Raw genomic sequence first — 26,202 nt, forward strand, 5'->3', positions numbered from 1 at the left:
GCTCATTTAAAAGCATACAAAATAATATTAGGTCTTACAGAAATATGTTTCCTTGTTATACATCTTAGTTAACATATCGTATATTATAAAAGTACATTTACTTAAATAAAACGTAAAATACTAAGAGTTTATATGAAGCACCTTGATAATAAATACTTCTAAACTTATGTTTATATTAAGTACATTGACAATAAATACTGCTAAAGTTATCTTTACATTAAGTACCTTGACAACAAATACTTTTAAACTTATGTTTATATGAAGTACCTTGACAATAAATATTTCTAAAGTTATCTTTATATGAAGTACCTTAACAATAAATACTTTGAAACTTATGTTTATATTAAGTACCTTGACAATAAATACTTCCAAAGTTATCTTTATATGAAGTACCTTAACAATAAATACTTCTAAACTTATATTTATATGAAGCACCTTGATAATAAATACTTCTAAACTTATATTTATATGAAGCACCTTGACAATAAATACTTCTAAACTTATGTCAACGAAATCTGTTTCATTATTAGCTCTGTCCTAATTTTTTGTAATGTTTTTATATGTCCAGTGAATGCTTCAGTCTGACGGAAATAGCATATAAAGTAAACATACAAAGATGTTTCAGATATTAACAACTCGTAACAAAATAAACAAAATAGGAAAAATACTGTAACTTATACTAACGTGGTGAATTTGTTCTTGAAATTAAATTATTTTCTCTATGTCTGTGTATTTAAAACAGACGTATCCATGGTGTTTTGAATGAAATATTTAAAACACCCTTTAATGATATTATATTAAGAATAGGTTATTCTTATCTGTTTTCAGTGATATTATGCATTTTTCATAAGTTAATATGATAGAACAGTTAATGCATTTTTCAGTTTTTTTCCCACCTATTTTGTGATAGAAGAAAATGCAGAAGTTTCGTGCATCTGCGACTTTACGCACCTACATCTTCCTTTACTGCCTGAAGGTAGCAAGGTATGTTATTGCCTTCAATATATGTTATATTTTTTCTCACTTTCTCTAAGTGACATTACCAACCATTGTAATAATAGCTTTACGTAGCTGGATCACGTACACCATGTACATATGATATTAAAAAGTATTGTTAACAACAAATCAAAGGTCTGCTCAAGGGTCGTTATTGTGAGAATAGAGCAAACCACCATCTCTGTATCAAAAGGTTTTATCCACTAGAAGTAAATTTCAATGTCTTTCTAACCATTAAAATATCAAAAATGAGACTGAAACACTTTAAGTCACAGGTTTGTTTGTTTGTTTTGAATTTCGCACAAAGCTACTCGAGGGCTATCTGTGCTAGCCGTCCCGAATTTAGCAGTGTAAGACTAGAGGGAAGGCAGCTAGTCATCACCACCCACCGCCAACGCTTGGGCTACTCTTTTACCAACGAATAGTGGGATTGACTGTCACATTATAACGCTCGCACGGCTGAAAGGGCGAGCATGTTTGGCGCGACGGGGGATGCGAACCCGCGACCCTCAGATTACGAGTCGCACGCATGGCCAACACGCTTGGCCATGCCGGGCCTATTAAGTCACAGGAAATCAATATTTTTATACACACTGCGTTTTGTAACTCAAAGCAACTCTGCAAGACTTAGTTTTATTAGAATAAATCTTAAAAAGACATTTTTTTAGCATTGTCGTTCTTTTATTTCTACGCGAGTTATTGCAAGTATTTAATTCGTTTTTTGGTTTCGTTCTTTTTTTGCGAAATGTCTTTTACGGCTCGTACGTTTTTCTTATAAGGAGAACTGAACTGAGTATTTCTAATTAGTGAAAGCTGTGAAAACAAATTTACAGAACAAGTAAAACCAGCCCCTGATTGATCTCCAGATTAAATTAATGGAAGTGTCATTGAACTAATTAGGATTTCCTAGATGGGGCTATCTATATATTGTTTTGAATATATTATGTCTTTGAATATTTTAAGTTATATTCAAAAACATATTCCACATGCTTGGTATAAAGTAAAATTAATATTTAGCAAGTTTATTCACTTACTAATTCTGCCAAACGTATTTTTTCAGATGGGTGTTACATAATATGAAAATCAAAAACTAAAATATTTTATAAGTACTGTTACGTATTAAACTTTCAAATAACCTAAAATTTTAATTTTGAAGTTAATTGAATTTGGATATGTATTAAATTTATGATATTTACCAACAAGACTGATACACACAATTTTCATTCTTAACACAAATATACAAACAACATTACGATTTATATGAATGGTTATTACAAATAATGATTTACATACAAAAGTTTTACAAACTTACGAACGACGTTAAGTCTTTTCTCTGGTCTTTAATTAAATATTTCGTCGAAGGTTTATAATAAGCGAATTAATTAATGGCTAGCTAGCTAGCTCTCTATTATAGGCTGGCCTTAAGCCTTTTACAAACTGACTTTTCTCAAACGAAGGTATTTAATATCATCTTAGAAATACTAACGTTCGAAATTAATTCACTGAAATTAAACTTTTTGTAATGTTCGAAATTTATAAACGTTTTTAGTCAAATATTTATAATTGTTAGATTAATTTATCACAGTTATAGCTTCCGAAGTTATATTATATTAACTATAGCAAATCAGCAACATAAAATTGTCTCTCGACGTGTTGATTTATAAACTTTTAAGGTGAGATTCTCGAAATTTCAGTTGGTAACAATGTAAAACATACATTGTTGATTCTTACACTTGAGAATCTTCTACAAATTTATAGAATAGGCGGTAGTTTCGTAACAAATATTTAACATTCTAAGTTACATGAATTTCGCCCCCCTAGTGGGTCAGTGATATGGCTACGGACTTACAACGCTAAAAACCGGGTTTAGGATACCCGTGATGGGCAGAGCACAGATAGCCCATTGTGTAGCTTTGTGCTTAATTCAAAACAACAACAAAAACAAAATGAATTTCAAAATATATATTTGACTAAACAAATATCTATATTGAAATAAATACATAATAGGTTATCCGTCACAGTGTTAACATTTAAAACTAGCTGTAACCTTTCTCTGTAACAGATCTAAAAGTCTAATGTTTATTGTGCGCTTTATGGCTATTGATTTCTTTACGAACATTACAAATAACCATTCTTTTACAATCTTCGTTAGTTTTTTGCTACACATATTTTAACTCAACTGTCTTCCTAAAAATTCAGTCGTAGGTAATGTAAGACAAAACTAATCACAGGGTAGCAGTGCCATCAGAAACATTAAAGTATTATCTGACAATCAGTTTTTCCTTAAAGAGGGTAGCAGTGCCATCAGAAACATTAAAGTATTATCTGACAATCAGTTTTTCCTTAAAGAGGGTAACAGTGCCATCAGAAACATTAAAGTATTATCTGACGATCAGTTTTTCCTTAAAGAGGGTAGCAGTGCCATCAGAAACATTAAAGTATTATCTGACAATCAGTTTTTTCTTAAAGAGGGTAGCAGTGCCATCAGAAACATTAAAGTATTATCTGACAATCAGTTTTTCCTTAAAGGGGGTAGCAGTGCCATCAGAAACATTAAAGTATTATCTGACAATCAGTTTTTCCTTAAAGGGGGTAACAGTGCCATCAGAAACATTAAAGTATTATCTGACAATCAGTTTTTCCTTAAAGAGGGTAGCAGTGCCATCAGAAACATTAAAGTATTATCTGACAATCAGTTTTTCTTAAAGAGGGTAGCAGTGCCATCAGAAACATTAAAGTATTATCTGACAATCAGTTTTTCCTTAAAGGGGGTAGCAGTGCCATCAGAAACATTAAAGTATTATCTGACAATCAGTTTTTCCTTAAAGGGGGTAGCAGTGCCATCAGAAACATTAAAGTATTATCTGACAATCAGTTTTTCCTTAAAGGGGGTAACAGTGCCATCAGAAACATTAAAGTATTATCTGACAATCAGTTTTTCCTTAAAGGGGGTAGCAGTGCCATCAGAAACATTAAAGTATTATCTGACAATCAGTTTTTCCTTAAAGGGGGTAACAGTGCCATCAGAAACATTAAAGTATTATCTGACAATCAGTTTTTCCTTAAAGAGGGTAACAGTGCCATCAGAAACATTAAAGTATTATCTGACGATGAGTTTTTCCTTAAAGCTTTTTTTTTCAAGTAAGAATTCATGTTATACATGATAATAAAATATAAGAAAAACTTTCCACAGCACAGTAGTAATAATGTAATGGGTGACTAACATATTTTTTAAGTTTCTAGTGACTTCGCTAGTCAAATTAAAGAAGATGTTGTTTGCTGTTTTTATGTTTTTTTCTCATAGCAAAGCCACATTGGGCTACCTGCTGTGTTCATCGAGAGGGAATCGAATCCCCGATTTTAACGTTCTAAATCCGAAGATTTACCTTTCTCCCAGCGGAAAACGTTTGTTTTTGTGTTACTCTTGAGTTATATATATAATATATTTATCAAAGTGCAAATTATTTTTGCTTCTGTTTTTTTTTATAGTGGTAACACATAGAAGCAAACACTCTTCGTAAATGTACGCTTCGGGTTTTAAGTCAAAAACCTGTTAGTTTTCCACGTCAATCAGTTTGAGAATTTGCAAATTAAAGTGTTTATTTTCCCTTCACTTTATATTTACGAAGTGAATCCATTGATCCAGTTTAAAAGACACGTACATGACACATCATGTACTGGCTTCTTAATGGTTTTTTCTTTCAAATTTTTTTATAACATTTTCCTTTTCTAGTCTAAGAACATAAAACAAGCAAATATTGAATAGAATATTTAAATTAATCGATCAAATAATATTTTAGCTTTCCCTGAATTTTGATTTTTGTTACCAAATTTAGAACTTACGTAACGAATCAAATGTGATAATACTAAAGTTATAAGTAATGTTTTTTTATTTCATGAAACTATTGGACAAAATAGATGTACATACCACGTTTTTCCTTTAGATATGTAACATTAAAAATATATAGTTTAATTAATAAGAAGGTTAATAATTTTTCTTTAAACTTTTAACTAATTAAATATGCTAGCTGCAACTATACGTAAAATATGTTTATTTTAATTGCTACATATATCTGAACAGGCAGGAGGTGCTAGAAGTTGATAACATTCTTCCTGAAAACCCACGTGACTACGACAACCTACAGCCGCCGAAAGAATACGGTAACATCAGGATAAAAAGTATTAACATAACATCTGGGAATTCTGAATCAAGCCTTGCTATTGGTTTCATCTAATATTTAAAAGTAGAACGAAATAAGTTGCTTAGACAGCTTATTCGCTCTTATTTCATTTAATTTGTGCTATTTCATAGAAATAATTAAAATACATATTTTATTTTAGAGAATTGAGGAAAATTAATTATTAATTTTTGAATTTCGATCTCGTGTTTATAGTGAAATTGGAATGTCAGTCCTAGTCCTCAGCTAGCAATGTAAAGGATGCTTGTTTTATCTCAGTTGTGTAAGTTGCATGAAACAGTATTGATGTTTGTTGTTCGTTTCCTTATATTTTGTATTAACCTGCCTGCTTTCCAAAACTTTCTACACTTTTGTAAACTTAATGAGGGTTTAATTAATATTGTAGAAAGGGGAACTTTTAGAGGCATGAAAAACTGTGCACGTTAATTTGTCTCTTGCGCAAAACTACGCAAGAGCTATTTGCGTTTAGCGTCTCTAATTTTGAATTTAATAATTAGACAAAAGTCAGCTATTCTACAACGCTTTCAGTTAGCTCTTCGGCTACTTTAACCAAACAGTGATATTTCACTGTTAATGTTAGGAACCCGAAGTACGGCACATGGTTTTAGCGGAAAGGGTCATGAATCATGAACCACAGATCGTACAACCACTACCCATTATGAAGCGTATAGGTTACAACATATATAGAGAGGCCACAATGCTTAAAAATACACAGTGATGTTTTTGCGTGTTTTAATGAACAAGTTAGCGTTGGCTATGAACAAAAATCAAGAACAAGGAATGGAAAGTGTCATAAAGTTAATAACCAAAATTAATCATCATTCAGAAGATTTGTTATCGAATTTCGCGCAAAGCTACTCGAGGGCCATCTGCGCTATCCGTCTTTAATTTAAGAGTGTAAGACTAGAGGGAAGGCATCTAGTCATCACCACCCACCGCCAACTCTTAGGCTACTCTTTTACCAACGAATAGTGGGTTTGACCATCACATTATAACGCCCCCACAGCTGAAAGGGGGAGCATGTTTGGTGCGACCGGGATTCGAACCCGAGACCCTCGGACCTGCCGGGTCTTGTTTAGAAGCTCATATATTTCTGAGCTTTAGATGAGTCAGAGTTATTCCTCTGTCTTTACGTTTTGTTTTCAAAGATCAACTGAAAATCTTACCTCCCATCATGATAGTATCCACAGTAAACAAAATAAATTTACTTAGTTTCGCAGCAGTGACTGATGATAAGTCATTTTCGCCTTTAGTTTCAATATTTGAAAGACTTACGTAGCTACGTAATAGAAAAAGAGTGTGTTTGTGTTTCTCTTATAGCAAAGCCACATCGGGCTATCTGCTCAGCCCACCGAGGGGAATCGAACACCTGATTTTAGCGTTGTAAATCCGGAGACATACTGCTGTACTAGCGGGGGGCAGAAAAAGAGAAACAACATTTGTAACCATCAGAATTAGTATTTAGGATTAATGTTATAGTGTGTAAAAATGGACAGTTCGTGAAAAATGTTCTACCTACTTTTGTCAGGTAATGTATGTCTAAGTATTTATCCGTTTAAGAAAAAATATTTTAATAGATTTGGTATTATAATAGGGTTTGAACAATCATTTTAAGGTTAGTTTTTACTTTTGCAGTGTGGCTTAAATTGAGCGATTCACTTTATAAATACCGACTTTATAGGACGAAAATATTTTTTTATTATAATCAAAATAACAACCTTTTTAAAAAAAACGATCGAAAACGAATTTTTATTTTCGTAAAGTCCATAAAATCGGATAATTCGAAGAAAAAAACTTTAGAAATATAAAACGCATCTTAACTAATATATTCAAACCTTTAAATAATACTGCATAAAATATAGTTCTTGTTTTGTTTGTTTTTGAATTTCGCACAAAACTACTCGAGGGCTATCTGTGCTAGCCGTCCCTAATTTAGCAGGGTAAGACTAGAGGGAAGGCAGCTAGTCATCACCACCCACCGCCAACTCTTGGGCTACTCTTTTACCAACGAATAGTTGGATTGACCGTCACATTATAACGCCCTCACGGCTGAAAGGGCGAACATGTTTGGCGCGACGGGGATGCGAACCCGCGACCCTCGGATTACGAGTCGCACGCCTTAACGCGCTTGGCCATGCCGGGCAATCTTGTTTTGTAATAAACTGTCTCCGTCAAAAGATATATATATACTCGTATTATTATTATTTCAGCTTAGTAGATACGAAGTTCATTGACTAGTATCTTCAACGTTTTTACAGAGGAGTAGATATTTAATTAATCCAGATATTTTAGATAACACTACAACAATATAAGAAAGAATATTATTGGAGTTACATTTGAACAAGTAATAAAAATCACGATAAACTCCGCCACTGCTGGGTTTAGGTGACATCTACTGCCTGAAACTAATTTAAAGTCACATTAGTCTAAGCAATCTGATATGAAAAAAACGTTTACTAGGATAAAAAGTAATATTCTGTCAAACTTTTTTCTAACACTGGTTTTGGTTTGTGTTTAGTTTATTAACGGTATTAAATTTGATATAATTTGTAACACCAATGTTTGGTCAGAGAACATGTTAATTAACATAATTTATACAGCATAACAACGTATAATTATTAAGAAGTTATTTTAAGTTGTTTTTTGTAGACTTGATAATGCTACGTAGATCTATAAATCACGCTTTTACTAATATATATTAATGGTGTTAGATTTGATTAATTAAAAATTCAGTGATTAATATTTACATAGCAAACTCTAAATGGTCTTAATGGCACTGTCAGGAAGCATAATTTATGAATCAGCAAAAAGAATATTTGAATATTCAAGAACATTGTTTTTCTTTATCTTGTAATTAAGATCAGTTTTTAAATCTCCTTTGCGAATAGTTTATTTTATACTTCATCAATGTTAAGTAGCAGATGTCAAACGAATACCAACCCCAAAATAAATGCTTAAATTATAAACGATATCTCGTCACTCACACGAAACTATTTTTAATTAAATGCTTGCGTACTAAAGTCATCTACTGGTCACTAACCTAACTAAAAATACAAATACTTCCTGCTTTGTCAGGAAAAAAAAAGAGTTAAGGCAAAAACTACAGGTTTTGATCCCTTGGATTTGACGGTGAAACCAGTGCATTTAGGAAACTTCTCTGCCATAGTTTTACTTTAATGTTTTACTGATGTCTCTCACATGTCTTGATTGAGAAGAAAACAAGAGAGAAAAATTGGTTGGTAACTGTCTTTCGTTTTGGCACACGTTAGCAAAAACAAAAACAAAACATTCTAAGCTTCCCTCAGAAACCACAACACTTTGGTTTTTACTTTTTAACGAATAAATCAGTCGTAGCTACTTTTGCTTAATATTAGTCAACATATCAATACTGGTTGAAGAAAACTAAAGAAACCTTAAAACATCTGGAGTTTTATTACTCATTTGGACTTAGATTGAAAGTAAAATTTGTAAAGAGTCCGAAAAGGAATAATTGGGTGTTTTTCTTAAGTTGAAATATCGAGTCAGTTTTACAGAAAAAAGTTAGTTTTATTTTTTTATCATATTTTAGACGCTGCCAGAATGAAAGATTTCAACTTGCTTTTCTTTATTAAGACACGCTTAGCATCAGCTTGCTAGTTCTACAGTGCAAATTAGTGTTTTGGGAATATCCATTTTTTTCTAATATTATCAGCTATTATTCACAAATTAAGCATGTACTTTTAAGGATAATGTTTTTACAACTCTAAAATCAAGGGTTCAATTCCCGCCGATGGACACAACAGATGGATAGCCCGATGTGGCTTTGCTGTAAGAAAACAGACACACACACACACACACATGTGACGAAGAAACTACGCGATGTCAAACCCTCGTGTAAGTTAGATTAGGTTTTATTTCAACGTATGATTATATTAATGTCTCGTGATTTGTATTTATTATTGCACTTGTTGAAAATTTATCTTTTGAAATACGACTGACCAACACTAACACTGTTCAACATTATTACATTTTGTGGTGGCTTCGTGTGGGACCTAACCGATAACAAAGAAATGTTTAAAAGTTTTAAATAATATTTTGCGACTTCGTGTTTTATGTATATAATAATGAAAGATTTCATGTTATAAACAGAATTACAACATTTTTTTCTAAGTAATGTGGCACTTTGGTTTCTCTTCAAATTTTGAAAATGTTTGGTTTGTTTTTGAATTTCGCGCAAATCTACTCTCGAGCTATCTGCACGAGCCGTCTCTAATTTATCAGTGTAAGGATAGAGGGAAAGCTGCTAGACATCACCACCTACTACCAACTATTGGGCTACTCTCTTACCAACGAATACTGGGATTGACCGTCACGTTATAACGCCTCCACGGCTGAAAGGACGAGCATATTTGGTGTGACGGAAATTCGAATCCGCGCCCCTCGGATTACGAGTCTTATGCCTTAACCTCCTGGTCATGCCGGGATATGAAAGTATTTAACGCTGCAATCACTACCTTAATTTGGGCATTTATTTAAGTTACTTTTGTTTGTTTGTAGTTAAACACAAAGCTATAGAATGGGCAGTTTTTGTTGTTCCAACCGTGGCTATCGACATCCGAATTTTAGCGTTATATGTTCGCAGACACACCGTTAAGCTACTGGAACGGGGAGTACTTAAGGGGTGAAAAATGCTCTGAGTTTTATATCTTCTGGCTTATTCCTATGACATATGAATTTTAACTTCTGTTAACCTGAAGACATAAATTATTCATAATCCTAATTGCTTGACCGAATTAAACTTGTATTAAAAACATTCTTAACTTGTCATGGTGTTTTTGGTTTTGTTTGGAAAAGAACGAATTTCTTAAAATACAAATTTTAGTAGAGTGAATTATTTATTGTACAACTGGGCATCCTTAAGTATTTTAAACATTTTCGGATGGCATGTTATTTCAGTATATACGTATTTCTTTTTATAGTGCACAATATTTTCATAATAAAGCCGTGTTTTAACTCAAAAATCTTAGACATAAATCATCGCAGTATTTAATAGAATAAAGGTAAGTAGAAGCTGAAACAATGAGTTTTTGTTTAAGAAACCTGAATAAATATTTTACATTGTGTCTACCTGAGATGTTTCTCAACGTTATCGGGTAAATACTGATTTAACTGGTTAAACAGACACTTCATGTTCATGAGATTGTTGTCTGAATTTATTGAAACTACACCATGTGATAACTAATTTGTTGATGAACAGTTATCATGACACCTAAAGATTTGTATTCTTACATGAGGGATGTCTATGTTTTTTGAAGTGATATCTAACTCCTATGGTAGTGATTAGCAAAAGGAATTAACATTCTTAAATGTTAATTAAACTCTTAGAAAACAATTAAAAATGACGTAAATTTATTTATTAAGATTGATTATCAAATTAAAATATTATCAAATATTTACTTTAATTAGTCATTGATTTTAATAATTATACAACTTGAGTGTAATTAATGAAACTTTTTTTTTCATTTTAATAATATTTATATTTATAAGTTATTAATAAACATTTTGTTATATTCAGGCGAGCCTACTGTTGTGCGATTCCATGTATGGGTTTTAAATTTAGATTCCATTGATGAAGGATCCATGGTAAGTTTGTTTGGAAAAACATTCTATGAAGATTCCAAATGTATATTTGTAGATATATACTTATTACCTCCGAGAGAGCGAAAGTTTATTCATTAAACAATTAGATGTTTCTTGGACTAAACACGTGAGAATAAACTCATGTTTGTTTCTAAATAGATTCAATCTTCTACGAGCGATGAAACTATGTTGTAATTTTTTTTTATATTTGGAAAGCAGCTGAAGATAAACATATATATATATATATATGATTAAGAGGTTTAAATAGACTGACTAATCTAAATGAGTACCACCATATATTAGGCAAGATAATCAAAAATTGTTAATTTTAAAAATGGGATTAGGGTTAGTTAAAAACTTAAGTACAAAAACAAGTTGAAGCAAAATGTAAATACTATACTTTGACACCTACAGCTCGGAACTCTAAAAAAGGTAAATAAATAAGGCTGGAAATATATCTGCACTATTTTTTCACAGCTTCCAGCATGGTTTAATTCCTTTTTTTTAATCCACATTTGTAGCCATAAAATATAATACTTGCATTTTGTTCAACAATTGTAGCTTCTATAATTTTGTTACTTGTGAATGACTTCGAAGAGCTTGTGCTGATAGACAGCAAAGAAGAAATGAGGAACTTTTAGATGGTAAAATTTTAAGAAACGACTTTAAAATAACCCTACAACATTCGTAGGAGATTGTTTAGTAGTTGTGCATAGATTTTGGCGTAGTTACCAGTCGTGTTTTTTTTTAAAGTTTTGTGCTTGAATGAATTTGAAGACAAACTTGACCAATAGCAATGAAAACAAAAACTGATAAAATCTCTTCTTATCTTTTTAAAATGAATTTAAAATTTGTTCTGTGACCTGTACAGGAGAGTTTTGGGTAGGCATGCCCCAGATTTGAATAAAATATTTATACTCGTTTTTTGTAGACTTGTGAAATAAGGATTATTGTAATAATAACAAAAGTATACTGGATAAATGATTGAATTTTGATTTTTTACTAATAATCGGAAAATCAGCGATTTTGCTATTATTAATATTTTTGTAGTCTTAGTCTGAGATAAAAGATTGTTTCAAGAACCAGTTTGTTTCTAACATGTTTTTTTGTCTGTGTTTTCTATTAGGATTTTTATAAAATTCCTGGATGACTCGTATTATGAACCACTGTGATAGTTCATGATAAAATGTAAAAAAAGCACAAAATGAAATATAAATTTTATTGTCATGAACTGATGTACTTAAATTTTACTCATAACGAACCGTTTATTTTATGCAATAACAAAGCTAAGACTAAAAGTTTAATGTTATTAAATTTCATTTTAGTATAATATCATTACATTTCCTTATGCAATAACTTTAAATAACTAATTAAGTTTTCGGCAGCTTATTAAGCTGATAATAATTCTTATTTCTCATGAACCACTGCATGCTTTAAATATTTAATCTCTCTCTGTGTCTCTCAATGCATCATACTCTTTGCTACGCCCTCTACTGTAATACCTGTGAAATTCATAATGTGGCTGTGAAGTTCGTATGCTTAAAAGAGCTAAAGGCAAGAAATTAAGTACTAACCTATTCACAACAAGCTCGATTACTCAACTCTTGGCTTTTGCTTTAAAACAGACAATGTTTTAATAACTAACTACACACAATTTAAAATCAATAGACAGGCTTGTTCTTTTAAAAATATATTTATTTAATTTTCAATTAATATTTATTATTTAATTACCATATGCGTATATAACTAAGATAGGTAAAGATCCTTTAAATAAAAAATGTTCGTACTTCACATTTTACCTCTGTTCTTCTTAAGGCTGAACCTAAGAACAAGTTTGCAATGTATTTCAAAGGGAGCTCACTTGTTCCCCACAATATAAAAGTTTACTAAAAATTTTTGTTAATTTTTAGTTGTTAATAATATCATTTAAAAAACTTGGCACTACTTTATGCGGATGAACAGATTACCGCATATATAGGCTTCTTTAGAGTCTGAAAATTGATAGTTACTATGGTATTAATGGGTGGTGGTTGAAAGTTATACTAATTAGTCTAGATAACTGGTTAGGGCCCTTTATACTAGTATAATTTGTCTGCTGGGCTATTAATTAGTATCTTACCTCTATAATAGAGGCTGGAATACCAACTTCGGGAAATACATTTATTTAACTTACTTACACCCAAGTGGTAATACCTTATTATTTTTCTCATTTTCTATTTTTTTCTTTTCTTTTCTTCTTCTTTACTTTGGAGAGCTGTCACCTTCCCGCGACTGTCTCCAGGCAGTAGAAGATGATATAGTTGAGGCCCGTTGTGGGCTTGAGTACCCAGATCTCACTTTTCTAATTTATATTTATATTTCCTTTGATTATTCGATAATCTAATTATTTTTCATGTGAGACTGGCGGTAGGAGGTTAACACGGATAGACAGTGTATCCCCACCATAATGTGGCTCCTATTTTATCCGTCACCTCCGAAACCCAAGATACATTTTATATCCCACATTGTAGGTTGTACTCTGGGATCATTTCAGTTACTGTAGCGTTTCTCATTTTGGTTTGGGCTTGTTTTGTTTTATATTGTTATAAAAAACCAAAACATATATATATTGTTATAAAAAACAAAACAAGCCTAAACCAAAATATATATATATACATGTAAACACACACACACATATGTATAATGTTACTCATGTTACTTTCCTTGGCAGTCTGTTATATTCTAAAACCATGTCGAAAATTTATTTTATAGTTCTCTACTCCACTAGATTTTATAAATGCAGCATTAATATAATCTCTTAATTACAAACAAAATGGTATTACTGGAAAACGCAACATACCTTTCAAAACAAACATATCGAATAATTTTTCGAAATGAAATTTTTTGTACCTGAAATACCTTGAAAGCTGCAAAAAAGTACAGTAACAAGTCAATTTTATTGTCTCTACTGGCACTAATTGTTTCCAAAGAGCCTTACAAAGTTGACTAACAGATCGAAGCTGTGACCTTTCTACGTACGAAATATTGTAACTACAAACTCAAGTAACAACTTTTATTTAAATGTAACTCCAAAGAAAATATTTAACTTTCAGATATTAACTAAGGAAGAGAGTTCATCAATAAACATTCCAAATATTTCTGAATGTACGAACCAGACCAGAAAATATTTTAAAATGTTGCATTAAGTGTCACTTCCAAACTTCGAAAAAAAATTTTTAGAGATTTGGTTTCAATACCAAGATTAACTTTGTCTTTTTAATTCCATATATACATCACAATTCGTTGTATGTAGCGTTTCATTTATATTCTGTAGTTCAGATATCGTCGAATAGCCTTATTAGTGACAATATCTCATTTTTGGCAAAATCTGCCAGTAAAGTCACACTTTTTTCTCTGAAACGTTGATGAGACATTTGTCTGATGTATTTTATCAGACCTACGTGGCAGACATTTTTATGTCTCAGAGCTGGAAGGACCACCGATTGAGACTCCCAGAAAACATGACTACATATTATCGACTTCTACCTGTCAGTTGGTTGAAACGAATGTGGAGACCAGACTCTTTCTTCAAGAACGCCAAGAAGGTCACTTTCCAAGAAATGACCATCCCCAACCACTACATCTGGTTATACAAGGATAAAACTATTCTGTATATGGTCAAGTAAGAGTTATGTTATTGTTTGTGCTTTTTATATTTTAATTATTTCCTGATGCCTGAAGAAACTGTACGAGGAAAAAAAAACATGCTAAACTTGTTAACGTTCAGATATTTTAGAAATACCTAAAGTTAAACTGCAGTGGAACCACTCTAAGCGGACATCCTTCAGATTCGGTCACCCCTTGAAAGCGGTCATTCAGTCACAGTCCCTTTTTTAGTGATGTCGAGAAACCCACTTGTTGAGAAATATATATGCAAAAACGGCTTGTTTGTGTTGAGAAAATATTTTACATAGAAGAGCGAACAACGTTTCGACCTTCTTCGGTCATCGTCAGGTTCACAAAGAAAGAGGTAACTGACCGGAAGCTGACCACATGTTTGAAAGGGGTTGTGTAACTGAATGCCGACATTCTACATTCCGAAACGTTGTTCGCTCTTCTATGTAAAATATTTTCTCAACCCAAACGAGCCGTTTTTGCATATATACAGTCCCTTTTTTGTTTACATAATCCTTAATTATGTACAGTGGAACCCCTCTAATCAGGCCAGTTTGTCTCAGTCTCGAAGGTGGCTGCTTTAGAGGGGTTCCACTGTCATAACATTTAGCATAATAATACTGAGAAATATATAAGACTTTACCTATTGAATCACTAACCATCTTTCACTATTCTACAGTATCAACGCACTTGTTATGACTTTAGTAGGCGCTGTGACACATTAAGTGATTAAAACACAATTATAACAGTAATTAGACATTAGCTTCTAAACTTCGATATAAAAGAAATGTTTGCTGACTGTGGATAAACCAACAATTATTGAGATGTAAAACAACATTCTTGATGTACAGAGTATCAGAGGTGATATAATATGATGTAAAAAATTAATTTAATATAATATAGTATTATATATATATATATATTATATTCTGAACTTTGCATCCGCTTACAAAAAAATATTCCTCGAAATCGTTATTTTGCCAGAAATGTGAACCACTCAGGTGTGGTAATACTAAAGTGTTTCAGTTCTTCACAAAATATTTCTTTATCGACTAAAATTATAACTTTGTGTTACGAGTTATACTGAAAAGAAAGTACCTACAGAAATTGTTGGAATTCGACGTGACCAATGATGAGTTTATTGTTATAGAAGTTACGTACATACCCTTGTTTTCTGTTCGTTCTAGACTCACTCTCCTTTTATCTTGTGCTATGGTGTTTGAAACCTATCCTCACGACACCCAGACTTGTGCTATGAAGATTGAAAGTTGTAAGAAACAAATCTATTTTCATTTGTTCGCAATACTTTGGATACAAGTAGACACTTTGATTCTGTTAAGATAAACAACGTTTTCATGTTATCTTTGTCGTTGCTCATTAAGTGTTAAATAAGTTAACAGATTCAAAATCGTAAGCTAATGGTTTACTTTCTATGGAATTATTTTACGACTATTTTAAAACTTTTACGTGAGTTTTATTCTTGATAAGAAACTCTACAATGTCAAAACAACTAGCGTACAAAACAATGGTCTCTTGCAGAATTTTTTCTCTATAATTTATCTCCAAAGCTTCGAATATCCATCAGAACGAAGGGTAAACATTTATATACAGGCACTTTATTAGTAATTGAAATATACAGAAACTACTGAGTCACACATATATAAATATTACGATTTCATCGGTAGAAAATGTATTTCGATATAAATATCCAGATGTTTAGCTTTGTGCTTAACTACAACATAATAAACAAATATTTGTTATGCTTCGTCAAGTTTCAGATTAAATGAAACCATACCGAGCAGTTTTAAAATAACGTTGCATAAATCTAATACGTTTTGGTGTGAGCTCGTTGTAATAATACTTTTAGGCATAAGAAACTCAACACCTTTTGTTACATTTTGACATTTTTCAGCCGGTCTGTAATTTATCCTATTGTAAACAGGCCTAATTCATGACGGTTTAATACTCTGCACAGAATGCAACATTACTGATGTGCCTGATGTATCTCTGAGTGTGCTGACTGGAAGATGTCACATCTAGAATTATTCCAGTACTTTTGGATGGACAGCATATGTATGTCATTATGTCATCTAAATCCACACTTATAAAATATTCATTTGTAAGTGTTGCAGAAGTACCCACTGAATAACAGTGATGTGTTTATTTTCCACACCAGTGTCCTACACAACCGATGATCTGGTGTTTGACTGGGAACAAGAAACCCCACTTGTCGTTGAAGATTCCATAGAGTTGCCACAACATATCCTGGTCGATAAACGACTTGAAGACTGCACTCAAGTGTATTCTACAGGTACTTATAAGTTTTGATGTACGTGAATTATAGAATTAATCTATCATTGTTTTCGTTCTATTCTGCAGAATTAAAACTGATTTTGGAGCTACTTGAGAGAAACTTTTTAGAGAAATTTATAACTCAAAGGGCATTATCTTAAACTTATCTATTTTGTTACAACTATGTTTCAATGTCGTTTATCACGGTTATGCACTAAACAAATACTGCTAAATCAAGCAACTTGGTTTTAAGCAAAATGTTAGCTCCGTAATTTACATTTTGGGTTAATTATTTGTTTTCTATACCAACGGAAATGGAAGATTAAACCGGAAAAGTGGGTAATAAGACAAATTAACATGTTTTTACATGACCGCAAAGTGAAAAATATATTCGTGAAATGTTCGGCTACATACGTATTTTATATCGTGAAATGTTCGGCTACATACGTATTTTATATAACATATGAAATGAATTACTGAAATTGATCATTTCCTTCAATCCTCTAAATTTTCAAACAAACGGAGAAAAATGCATTGAAAATATCTTCCAACTTTAAATTAATAAAAAATGACTGATCAAAAGATTCACGTTTCGTTGTCTCCTTGTTCAAAAATGCTTTTCTTCTGCACAGCTTAGGGCTTGTGCTAAAATTATGATCAAATACAACGTTTCTTACCTTAAACCCTTCTTCAGGTAATACCCTGTTAAAGTCTGTATATACGAACAAATCATACTCTTTAAGAAAAACAACAAACACTAGATACAATGATAATAAAATCTAGGAAAACGTTAACTTGATACAACGTTTCGAGTCTAAACCGTTCTTTAAGTAATGTTTGTTAAAGTCTGTATACTCAGCGATATCTGTCGATTCAAATAAATATTAGTAACACAAATGTTGACTTGTTTAAAATAATGAGTTGCAACAGAAAAAGATCCAGAACTCGAGGGATTGAGAATAGTAGAGAATTTTTCCTAAAGAAAATAAAATAAGCTTTGTTTGCTTTTGAATCTCGCACAAAGCTACACGAGGGCTATCTATGCTAGCCGTCCCTAATTTAGCAGTGTAAGACTAGAGGGAAGGCAGCTAGTCATCACCACCCACCACCAACTCTTGGGCTACTCTTTTACCAACGAATAGTGGGATTGATCGTCACGTTATAACGCCTCCATGACTGAAAGGACGGGCATGTTTGGTGCGACGGGGATTCGAACCCACGACCCTCGGGTTACGAGTCAAGCGCCTTAACCCTCTGGCCACGCCGGGCCGTGATTATGTAAGAGTTTATAAAGCTTGCCCATAAGTAATTGATTTCACACAAGAATGATCGAGAGTTATAGATTTATTTGAATTATTATTACATTTTAAACACAGTTAATTAATTATTAGGTATTTTTAAAGACATTTGAACTACATTTCAGTTTTAAATAACTTAGGAGTTTTTGTATTATAGATATTAGAATCTTGGTTTCGTATTAATACAATAATTTAGTTATTTAGTTAGTTAGTTATCACCATTAGATTCCATCTAGGAACATAGGGCCGCAATCGCTTGCGGATTCTTCAACAAGTATTTAAGTGAGTAGGTTGTTAGCCCACTGCACAATACAATAATACGCTGTGCTAATTATTTCGACATGTTTAAACATACACTCATAAATCTAAACATACAAATTAGTTGCGAAACTCTAACAAAAGAAAAGTGTAATTACCGAGACGTTTAACTTAATTTAATTTTTTATTCTATTTCATTTTACAACTGATGTAGTAGTTGATACACATAAGTTAATGGCAAATGAGTACTCTACATTTCTGACAAACATATTATTTTGTAGCAGTTAGAAAACTGCCAGCCAGCATGGCCAAGCGTGTTAAGCCGTGCGACTCGTAATCCGAGAGTTACGGGTTCGCATTCCCGTCGCACCAAACATGCTCGCCATTTTAACCGTGGGGGCGTTATAATGTTACGGTCAATCAACACCATTCGCTGGTAAAATAGTTCAAGAGTTATGGGTGGGTGGTGATTAGGGACGGCTAGCACAGATAGCCCTCGAGTAGCTTTGTGCGAAATTCAAAAACAAACAAACTAATTTGGGAAAACTAATCACAGAAATATTTTTTCTTTGCAAAAGTATTTAATACACAAATGTTCACCGTCTTCCTCTTCTCCAAGTTTATTGAAATAAAAAAGGGAAAAAATAACAAAAATTATAAACGTTTCGACTAGATCAATATTTGTGTAAATAGTGTAGAATACCATTGATCAATATTTGTGTAAATAGTGTAGAATACCATTGATCAATATTTGTGTAAATAGTGTAGAATACCATTGATCATTATTTGTGTAAATAGTGTAGAATACCATTGACGAAAAGTACAAAACATATTTAAAATTTAACAATAGACGTTTTCAGAAACGTAATCAAAGTGCAAGTTTTTTTACTAAATAAATTAAATTAATCATTAAATCATTAATCGTTCACGCAAACTTAAATAATCATTAACGTAAACTTAAATCAGAAATGTATCGTTTTAAATTTATTAATTTTAGTACTAATAAGGCTTAGTAAAAACAAATAAATTTGGTTATCAATTAATCGAAAAGTAGATAATCATTTTTGACGGTATTTGGCAGTGGATAAAGCAAATCTCGAAGCTTAATATCAATTATGGTTTCAAGATTCAATTATTTATCTTTAGTAAGCCTATAAGTGTTTTAACGAGTTTATAACTTGGAAATAAAAATCTAAACTTTTGTGTGTATTCGTGAATAAGTGATTTTTATGGTTTTGTTTTGATAATAAATCAGGAAACTTTACGTGTATCCAAGTTACTTTCAAGCTCAAACGCCGCCTGGGTTATTACATGTTTCACACGTACATCCCAACTTGCTTGGTCGTCATCATGTCATGGATCTCATTTTGGATTAGACCGGAAGCTGTTCCCGCACGTGTGACTCTCTGTGTTACAAGTTTATTGACATTGTCCACGCAACACGCGCAATCTCAGAAGTCACTTCCACCTGTGTCGTATATTAAAGCCATTGACATATTTATGTCGTCATGCACTGTATTCGTGTTTGCTTCTCTAATGGAATATGCATTAGTCAGCATTTTGTTAGGAGAGTACGATGAGCAATTCAATAAACGAGGACTGCGAGGACTGACGTCGGCAGCGACAGGAGAAGTAAGTAGCAAGTTTTACATAACTTCAGTAAAGAGTGTAGAACTGGTCCGTTTGTTTAGCTTTTGAATAGTTTATTGTTACAACAACATGTGACGACAGAGGTTGAGATAATATTTAAGAAACATTTCTTCAAAGTATATATACAGTGTTCCCCAACTTGCCACTGAAATGTTTTGATTTAATCAAGACGTTCGGGAAAATATATAAAACAGATTCAATTTCAAATCTGGCTACATATAGGAGAACAGAAGACAATTGCATAATGATTACATTTTTTTCTGCTCCCTTAAGCAAGTATGACAAAACTTGTATTAAATAGGTTTATTTCATTTTATTCAATAAATGGTTTTATTTCTAAATGGTACTAAAGTAATAAAATCATATAATGAAGGTTGAAATTGGATTCTGAATTATAAGTTGTTACAAACAAATCTTCTTGGCTTTTTAACAGGAAGGAATTAAAAATACAAATATAATGAGGCAGTGCTTTAATTTTATATGCAAAGAAGGTTAAAAAAGAACAGGTACTAGCATGTCCAGTTGGTTAAGACACAAGACTTGAAATCGAGAGTCGCTTGTTCGAATCTCCGTCACACGAAAAAAGTGGTTAAGGCAAAGACTCCTAATTTCCAGACGCGGTTTCGAAACCCCATCACACAAAACATGCTCACCTTTTCAGCCGTGGGGGGGTTATAATGTGCCAGTCAATCACACTATATGTTGGTAGCTCAAGAGTTGGCGGTGGGTGGTGATGATTAGCTGCCTTCCCTCTAGTATTACAATTCAAAATTAGGGACGGCTAGCGCAGATGGTTCTCGTGCATTCTTGAGCGAAATTCAAAACAAACAAACAAAAAAGAGAATTTTGTAAGTGGCTACTCATAGAATTGAAATATACTAATTATTTATTATCTTTTTTTCTTTTAGAAGGATGGAAAAGTGCCTAAGGAAAATTCGCCCAAAATCCTTGCTTCATCTGCACAGAGAAGAAAAGAGAGAGCAAATTTGATGGACAAAATATCACGTGTGGCATTTCCATTATCGTTCGTATTACTAAATTCGGTATACTGGTGCGTTTTTTTATTCATGGATCCAGATTAGTCCCATTGGAATACCCCAAAAACTCATATGGTGTTTTTACGTTCGTGATTTCAGACTGTTTGTAAAATACGTGGAAATCAACAAGATGTAAAACCGGATTGATTCACAAAATATTTTACTCTAAACGAATGTTGCTAAAAAGACTGCTGCTCTTTAGAAATACTTGCTTACAAAGAAAATAATATAAAATTAAAGCAAAATAAATTTCGGTAAATTTTGTTTCGGAAGGAACTCACAAGTAAATAGTACAGACAGATACTAAGATATTTATTGTAGTGCGTTTTTATTACCCAAGCGACACTCAAATGGCACATAAGAATATCTGCGGACACGCGCTACTAGAAACCGAATTTCGACACCTGTAGTGGGTACAGCACAGGTCGCCCCTTGTGCAGTTTGTGCTTAATTTCAGACAAAAAAAAATATTAACCTAGCGTGTTAATATGTTAAGACATTCTAAACAATTCTAATCAAACTAACAATTCTCCCCAAGCATTAATCAAAAGCAATGTTATTTTTGACATACTTAAATAAAGGTTACATATTTAACAAGTTTCTGATTTTTGTCTGGTTTCTGTAAAGAGTTTTATTGCTTAATTACCTGTTGAAAACACGAATTTATGACACTTGTGTTTGTAAAAATATTCATTTTAGCCAAACTTATATTGCCTAAAGTTAGCAGAGATAATTATGACACACTGTTTACAGATATTTTATTCCAGAATGTGAAATATTCTACTACATAATAATATTATTATGATGACTCTAATACTTTCTTCTATAAGCTGCAGTTCGGTTCCCTTCGGTGGACTCAGCAGATAGCCCGATGTGGCTTTGTTATAAGAAAACACACACACACACACACTATAAAATACATGTTTTTAATCTGAAAAATAATATCAAAAGTGGATCACGTATTTGTAGGTTAGTTTAGGGTAAAGTAGTTTGTTTATAAAACATCTATTCAAATAACAATTTCATCTTTTAAAAATTTAGTTACCCTTTGGAAATGTTCAAATAAGATTTATTTTTACGTGACCTGGAGAAGAGACTAGCAGACACTCTGTACTGAGCGTGGTCCAGTAGTTAGCGTATTGAACTGTGTAGTTAAAGAGTCTTTCTTGGGAGCTTTTTTACTGCTGTTTGTGCGTTATAAATGTAACGATCAAACCTCACTACTCGATTTAGCAAGAGTAAGTAAATATTGTATTGTAGTGTATTGAGTAGCTGTTTTTCTTCCAGTCAGTCACCTTAAAATTATGGATAATTCCCGCAAGTAGTCGTAATATAGCATTGCGCGAAATCAATTAAACAAACCAAAGCACTCATACATAATTGATCAGGCCACGAGTAGTAAGCCTCCCTGAGAATGACAGAGATTTCCTCTATTACTTACCAGTGTTCCTTCCAATAAAGTCATATCTTCAATTTTAATGTAACTTTTCGTTTCTGTTTATGAAAATGATTAAACGAAAAGATTTTGGCATTTGTTAAAACACTCTAAATACGAGATTGTTTTCTCAAACTTTACCGCCAGGGGTTCCATGTGTAGTCAGTACAGCCTTCCTAAGAAAAGATGCAAGTGCTTTTTCACATCCAATAATAATTTATCAGTTTGTAATAAACTCACATGGCTCAATTGTCATAAAAAATGAAACTGTCATGATAAAGTTGTGTCGAAATCGTAACGTAACGAAGGATTTAGTCGTGTTACTATGATTCAGCGAAAACGCAGATACGTCTTTCAATTTGCCTTCGTGTCCATTTCTTAACATATCTTTGTAATCCGAATATATGATTATATCACACAATGTAATGCCAAACAATATCAAAATGTAGTTGTGATACATGCTGTACCATTAAGATTTTATTGTCAGTAAAGTGCTCATTTACGTATTTAAAATTGCTTTAATCTAACTTATTCAAACCTCTGGATGTTTAAGAATGAACACTCCGAGACAGGCGAATCAGCTCACTTCTACAAAATTAAACTTCAGACATTCTGTCATTTCATCAGAACTTAAGTGACATACAGCTAATATTACAGTCAAATAGATCAACACATGTCAAATCGCAGGGTAACTATTTAACAGGCGAGGTTAATGTACAGCACACAAATATTTCACTTGAGTAATGCACGCAGTTCCTTTTTGTCAAAAGATGTATCATGGAAAAGCAAACAGTCTTATCGTAATGATAGAGTCGTTATAATCTTTGTTAGCTTACCGCACAAAACTGTAAACCTTTCTCAAAGTTCACATAGTTTATAAATATGTGGATATTTTGTTTGAATTTCGCTCAAAGCGACTCGAGGGCTATCTGCACTAGACGTCTCTAATTTACCAGTGTAAGACCAGAGGGAAGGCAGCTAGTCATCACCACCAACCGCCAACTCTTGGACTACTCTTTTACCAACGAATAGCGGGATTGACAGTCACATTATAATGCCCGCACGGCTGAAAGGGCGAGCATGTTTGGTGCGACCGGGATTCGAATCCGCGACCCTGGGATTACGAGTCGAACGCCTTAACACACTTGGCCATGCAAAATAATGACATTAGCTTCAACATGTGAAGAAAGAAAGTGTAAATCATCAGCACCTAATTGTATCAACTTACAATTCGAATCGCGCCAAAAATGCTCGCCCTCCAAGCCGTGGGTGCGTTATAATGTGACGGTCAATCCCACTTTTCGTTGGTAAAAGAGTAGCCCAAGAGTTGGCGGTGGGCGGTGATGACTAGCTGCCTTCCCTCTAGTCTTACACTGCTAAATTAGGGACGGCTAGCACATTAAGCCCTCGAGTTGCTTTGTGCGAAATTCCAAAACAAACAAACAATTACAATTGCATAACTCATTCAACCACGACTCGCGTACATTCAGATTGCTCAGGATTCGGGGGTTCTGGTAAGAGAGACATTAATATAACTGTCAGATAGATAGAAGTGACAATACATTGTCTGTCAGATAAAACGTTTGTTCGCCAATCTCATATTTAAAGCACGATTAAAGGTTCAAAAGTAACTAGAAAAGAATTTAGGAGATCCTATTCGTCAGTAATCTTCCAAATAGAAGACTACAGTGGAGTAGTTACACCTGAAAGAAGAAAACATTTGGAAGTAATTCCATTATTAAATTAGAAATGACGAAGTAGGCTATTGAAAACAAAATATTACAGCCATTAGCTAGAATTGACTTGTGATATCTTGCCATTTCTGATCCTTTATGATCAGAAAGTGAAATAAAGAGATCATAAAATTTTAAATTGTCATTTCAAATATACTACTAGACATAAAACAAAATTTATTTCCACGTTATACAATGTAAAACATTATGCATTTGTTTTCGAAAATTATATCAGTTTTATTTATTCATTCAAGATACAAAGCATTGTTTTTATTATCTTAACTAACGTATCTATTAAATATAATTCAATACTATGTATAGTTTTGAACTGGAGTTAACACTACAACAATATTTGATGTATATTATTTGTATCTACAAATAAAAGTTTTCTAATTGTTCCTTTTAATTTTTTTCAAAATAAAAATTCGAAAATCTTTGTTTCACATTTAGCTATGTCCCTCCCTATAAGTAACATTTCATTTCTTTATAAAACGTAATATTTCTATAATTAATTAATAATTTCTATGGTTACTTAGATTTCAAAAGAAAGAATCATATTGTCCTATAAAATCTAAATTCAACGTTATTAATTTTTAATTGTTTAAAATTGAAACTTTAGTGCAATGTCCAGATAATTATATTATTTGTAATTTATGTTATTTCTGTTCAAGACGTGACAAGAAATACGTATGTAACTTGTTATTACAAGTTACTTCACTGATTTAATACCTATCTGAAAGATACGAGAGTGAACATTATAAATGTTCTAGGGTTAGAACTTTGAATATTTGTATATATCTCTGCGTGTAAAAGAAGGGTCTTATGGGGTTCCTTAAATTATATTAATTTCTATATTCATAGAGTTGAGCACTTGGAGCAAGTTAGAAGCGATTGTGTAGGTATGAAGTGGAAAAACTCTGATCAATTAACTATTTGTTATTCTCTCTGAGTTGCTCATTTGAATTTAGTAGCTTATGATATTTTATGTGTTTGAGGGTTTCGATACACTTTTTCTACACGAAATAATTATTGTAAGTCTTCGGTTATAGAGAATAAGGCATGGGGTTTGTAAACTTTGCGTCATTTTTAACGACAGTTTTCTCTTCTTTAATATCTTGAACTATAATCAATTTAAAAAGAGAGGTGATGGGTTATTCTCAATGATTGAATTTCTACAATGTTATATTATACATTTAAAAGATATATTAACATCGTTGGTTTTCAAGCTCACGAGTAAAAAAAAACCTTGCATTTTGGTCGTCTTGTAAGCAATTATTTTCATAACATTTTTGTTGTGTTTTTTTTTCGTACAGGTTAATAGGTTAACTATTGACATTATTCCTAGTTTTCCTTTTTCATTTATCAGCGAAAATATTTCTTTGGGGAGGATGTAGAAATTTTGTTGAAAGAAGCTGTTTAACCGTATATTTAGGAAAAGTCAAGTTAGACCCATTCAATGTTTTTTTTTTCGTCCTGTCCTCCAGTGGGATAATGGTAAGCCTACGGACTTCCAACACTAAAATACGAGGCACCTTTCTCCACAGTAGACACAGGACATAGCCCTTAATGTTTCTTTGCTATCAAAGAAAGAAACTTTCGTCCAATTCGTTTTTCCAGTGTCGATTCTCTAGGGAGTTCCTCGTGTTACTTCATTAAGAATATTATTGGCTGTTTGGCGTCAATTCCTTATGATAATTGGTCATAGAAAAACAAGTTAAAAGTACAGAAAGAGCTGTTGTGAAACATGTTTCATGAAGTGTTATATTAAAATTCGAAAGTATTATATTCTAAAAAACTTATAAGAGATTATGTGTTATAAAAACACGTGGTGCACCATTAAGATTAACGACTGCATAATCTGTTTCCAAATGTAAGTTTCAATACAAAAATGTTTCTTTAAAACTTTTAAAATTGTAGAATGTCACGAACACTTAAAAATGTCAGTTTCTTTCCACTTAAAACGTAGTGATTGTAGATTTGAAGGACCGAGTTTCGAGGACTTCCACGATATGTCATAAATCTTCCTGCTTT

At 32.5% G+C, this 26,202-nt stretch overlaps 1 protein-coding gene across 1 annotated transcript; it reads left to right on the plus strand.

Moving 5' to 3' along the window:
• Window positions 1–884: 884 nt before the first annotated feature.
• LOC143244648 (glycine receptor subunit alpha-2-like) lies at window positions 885–21,596 on the plus strand. The gene is made up of 8 exons (XM_076489714.1): window positions 885–984; window positions 5,078–5,157; window positions 10,750–10,817; window positions 14,249–14,475; window positions 15,656–15,738; window positions 16,645–16,779; window positions 19,572–19,948; window positions 20,875–21,596. Exons 1-8 carry the CDS (start codon window positions 917–919, stop codon window positions 21,046–21,048), a joined length of 1,212 nt encoding a protein of 403 aa, XP_076345829.1. The 5' UTR covers window positions 885–916; the 3' UTR covers window positions 21,049–21,596.
• The last annotated feature ends 4,606 nt before the right edge of the window (window positions 21,597–26,202 follow it).

The sequence above is a fragment of the Tachypleus tridentatus genome, chromosome 1 (genome assembly GCF_004210375.1).
Source record: "Tachypleus tridentatus isolate NWPU-2018 chromosome 1, ASM421037v1, whole genome shotgun sequence".
Lineage (NCBI taxonomy): Eukaryota > Metazoa > Arthropoda > Merostomata > Xiphosura > Limulidae > Tachypleus > Tachypleus tridentatus.

Coding starts and splice junctions, on each gene's coding strand:
- LOC143244648 (XM_076489714.1), top strand. CDS start 917: ATGCAGAAGTTTCGTGCATCTGCGACTTTACGCACCTACATCTTCCTT. Junction 15,739..16,644: donor TGCTATGAAGATTGAAAGTT/GTAAGAAACAAA, acceptor TTTCCACACCAG/TGTCCTACACAACCGATGAT. Junction 19,949..20,874: donor CGTCGGCAGCGACAGGAGAA/GTAAGTAGCAAG, acceptor TTTTTCTTTTAG/AAGGATGGAAAAGTGCCTAA.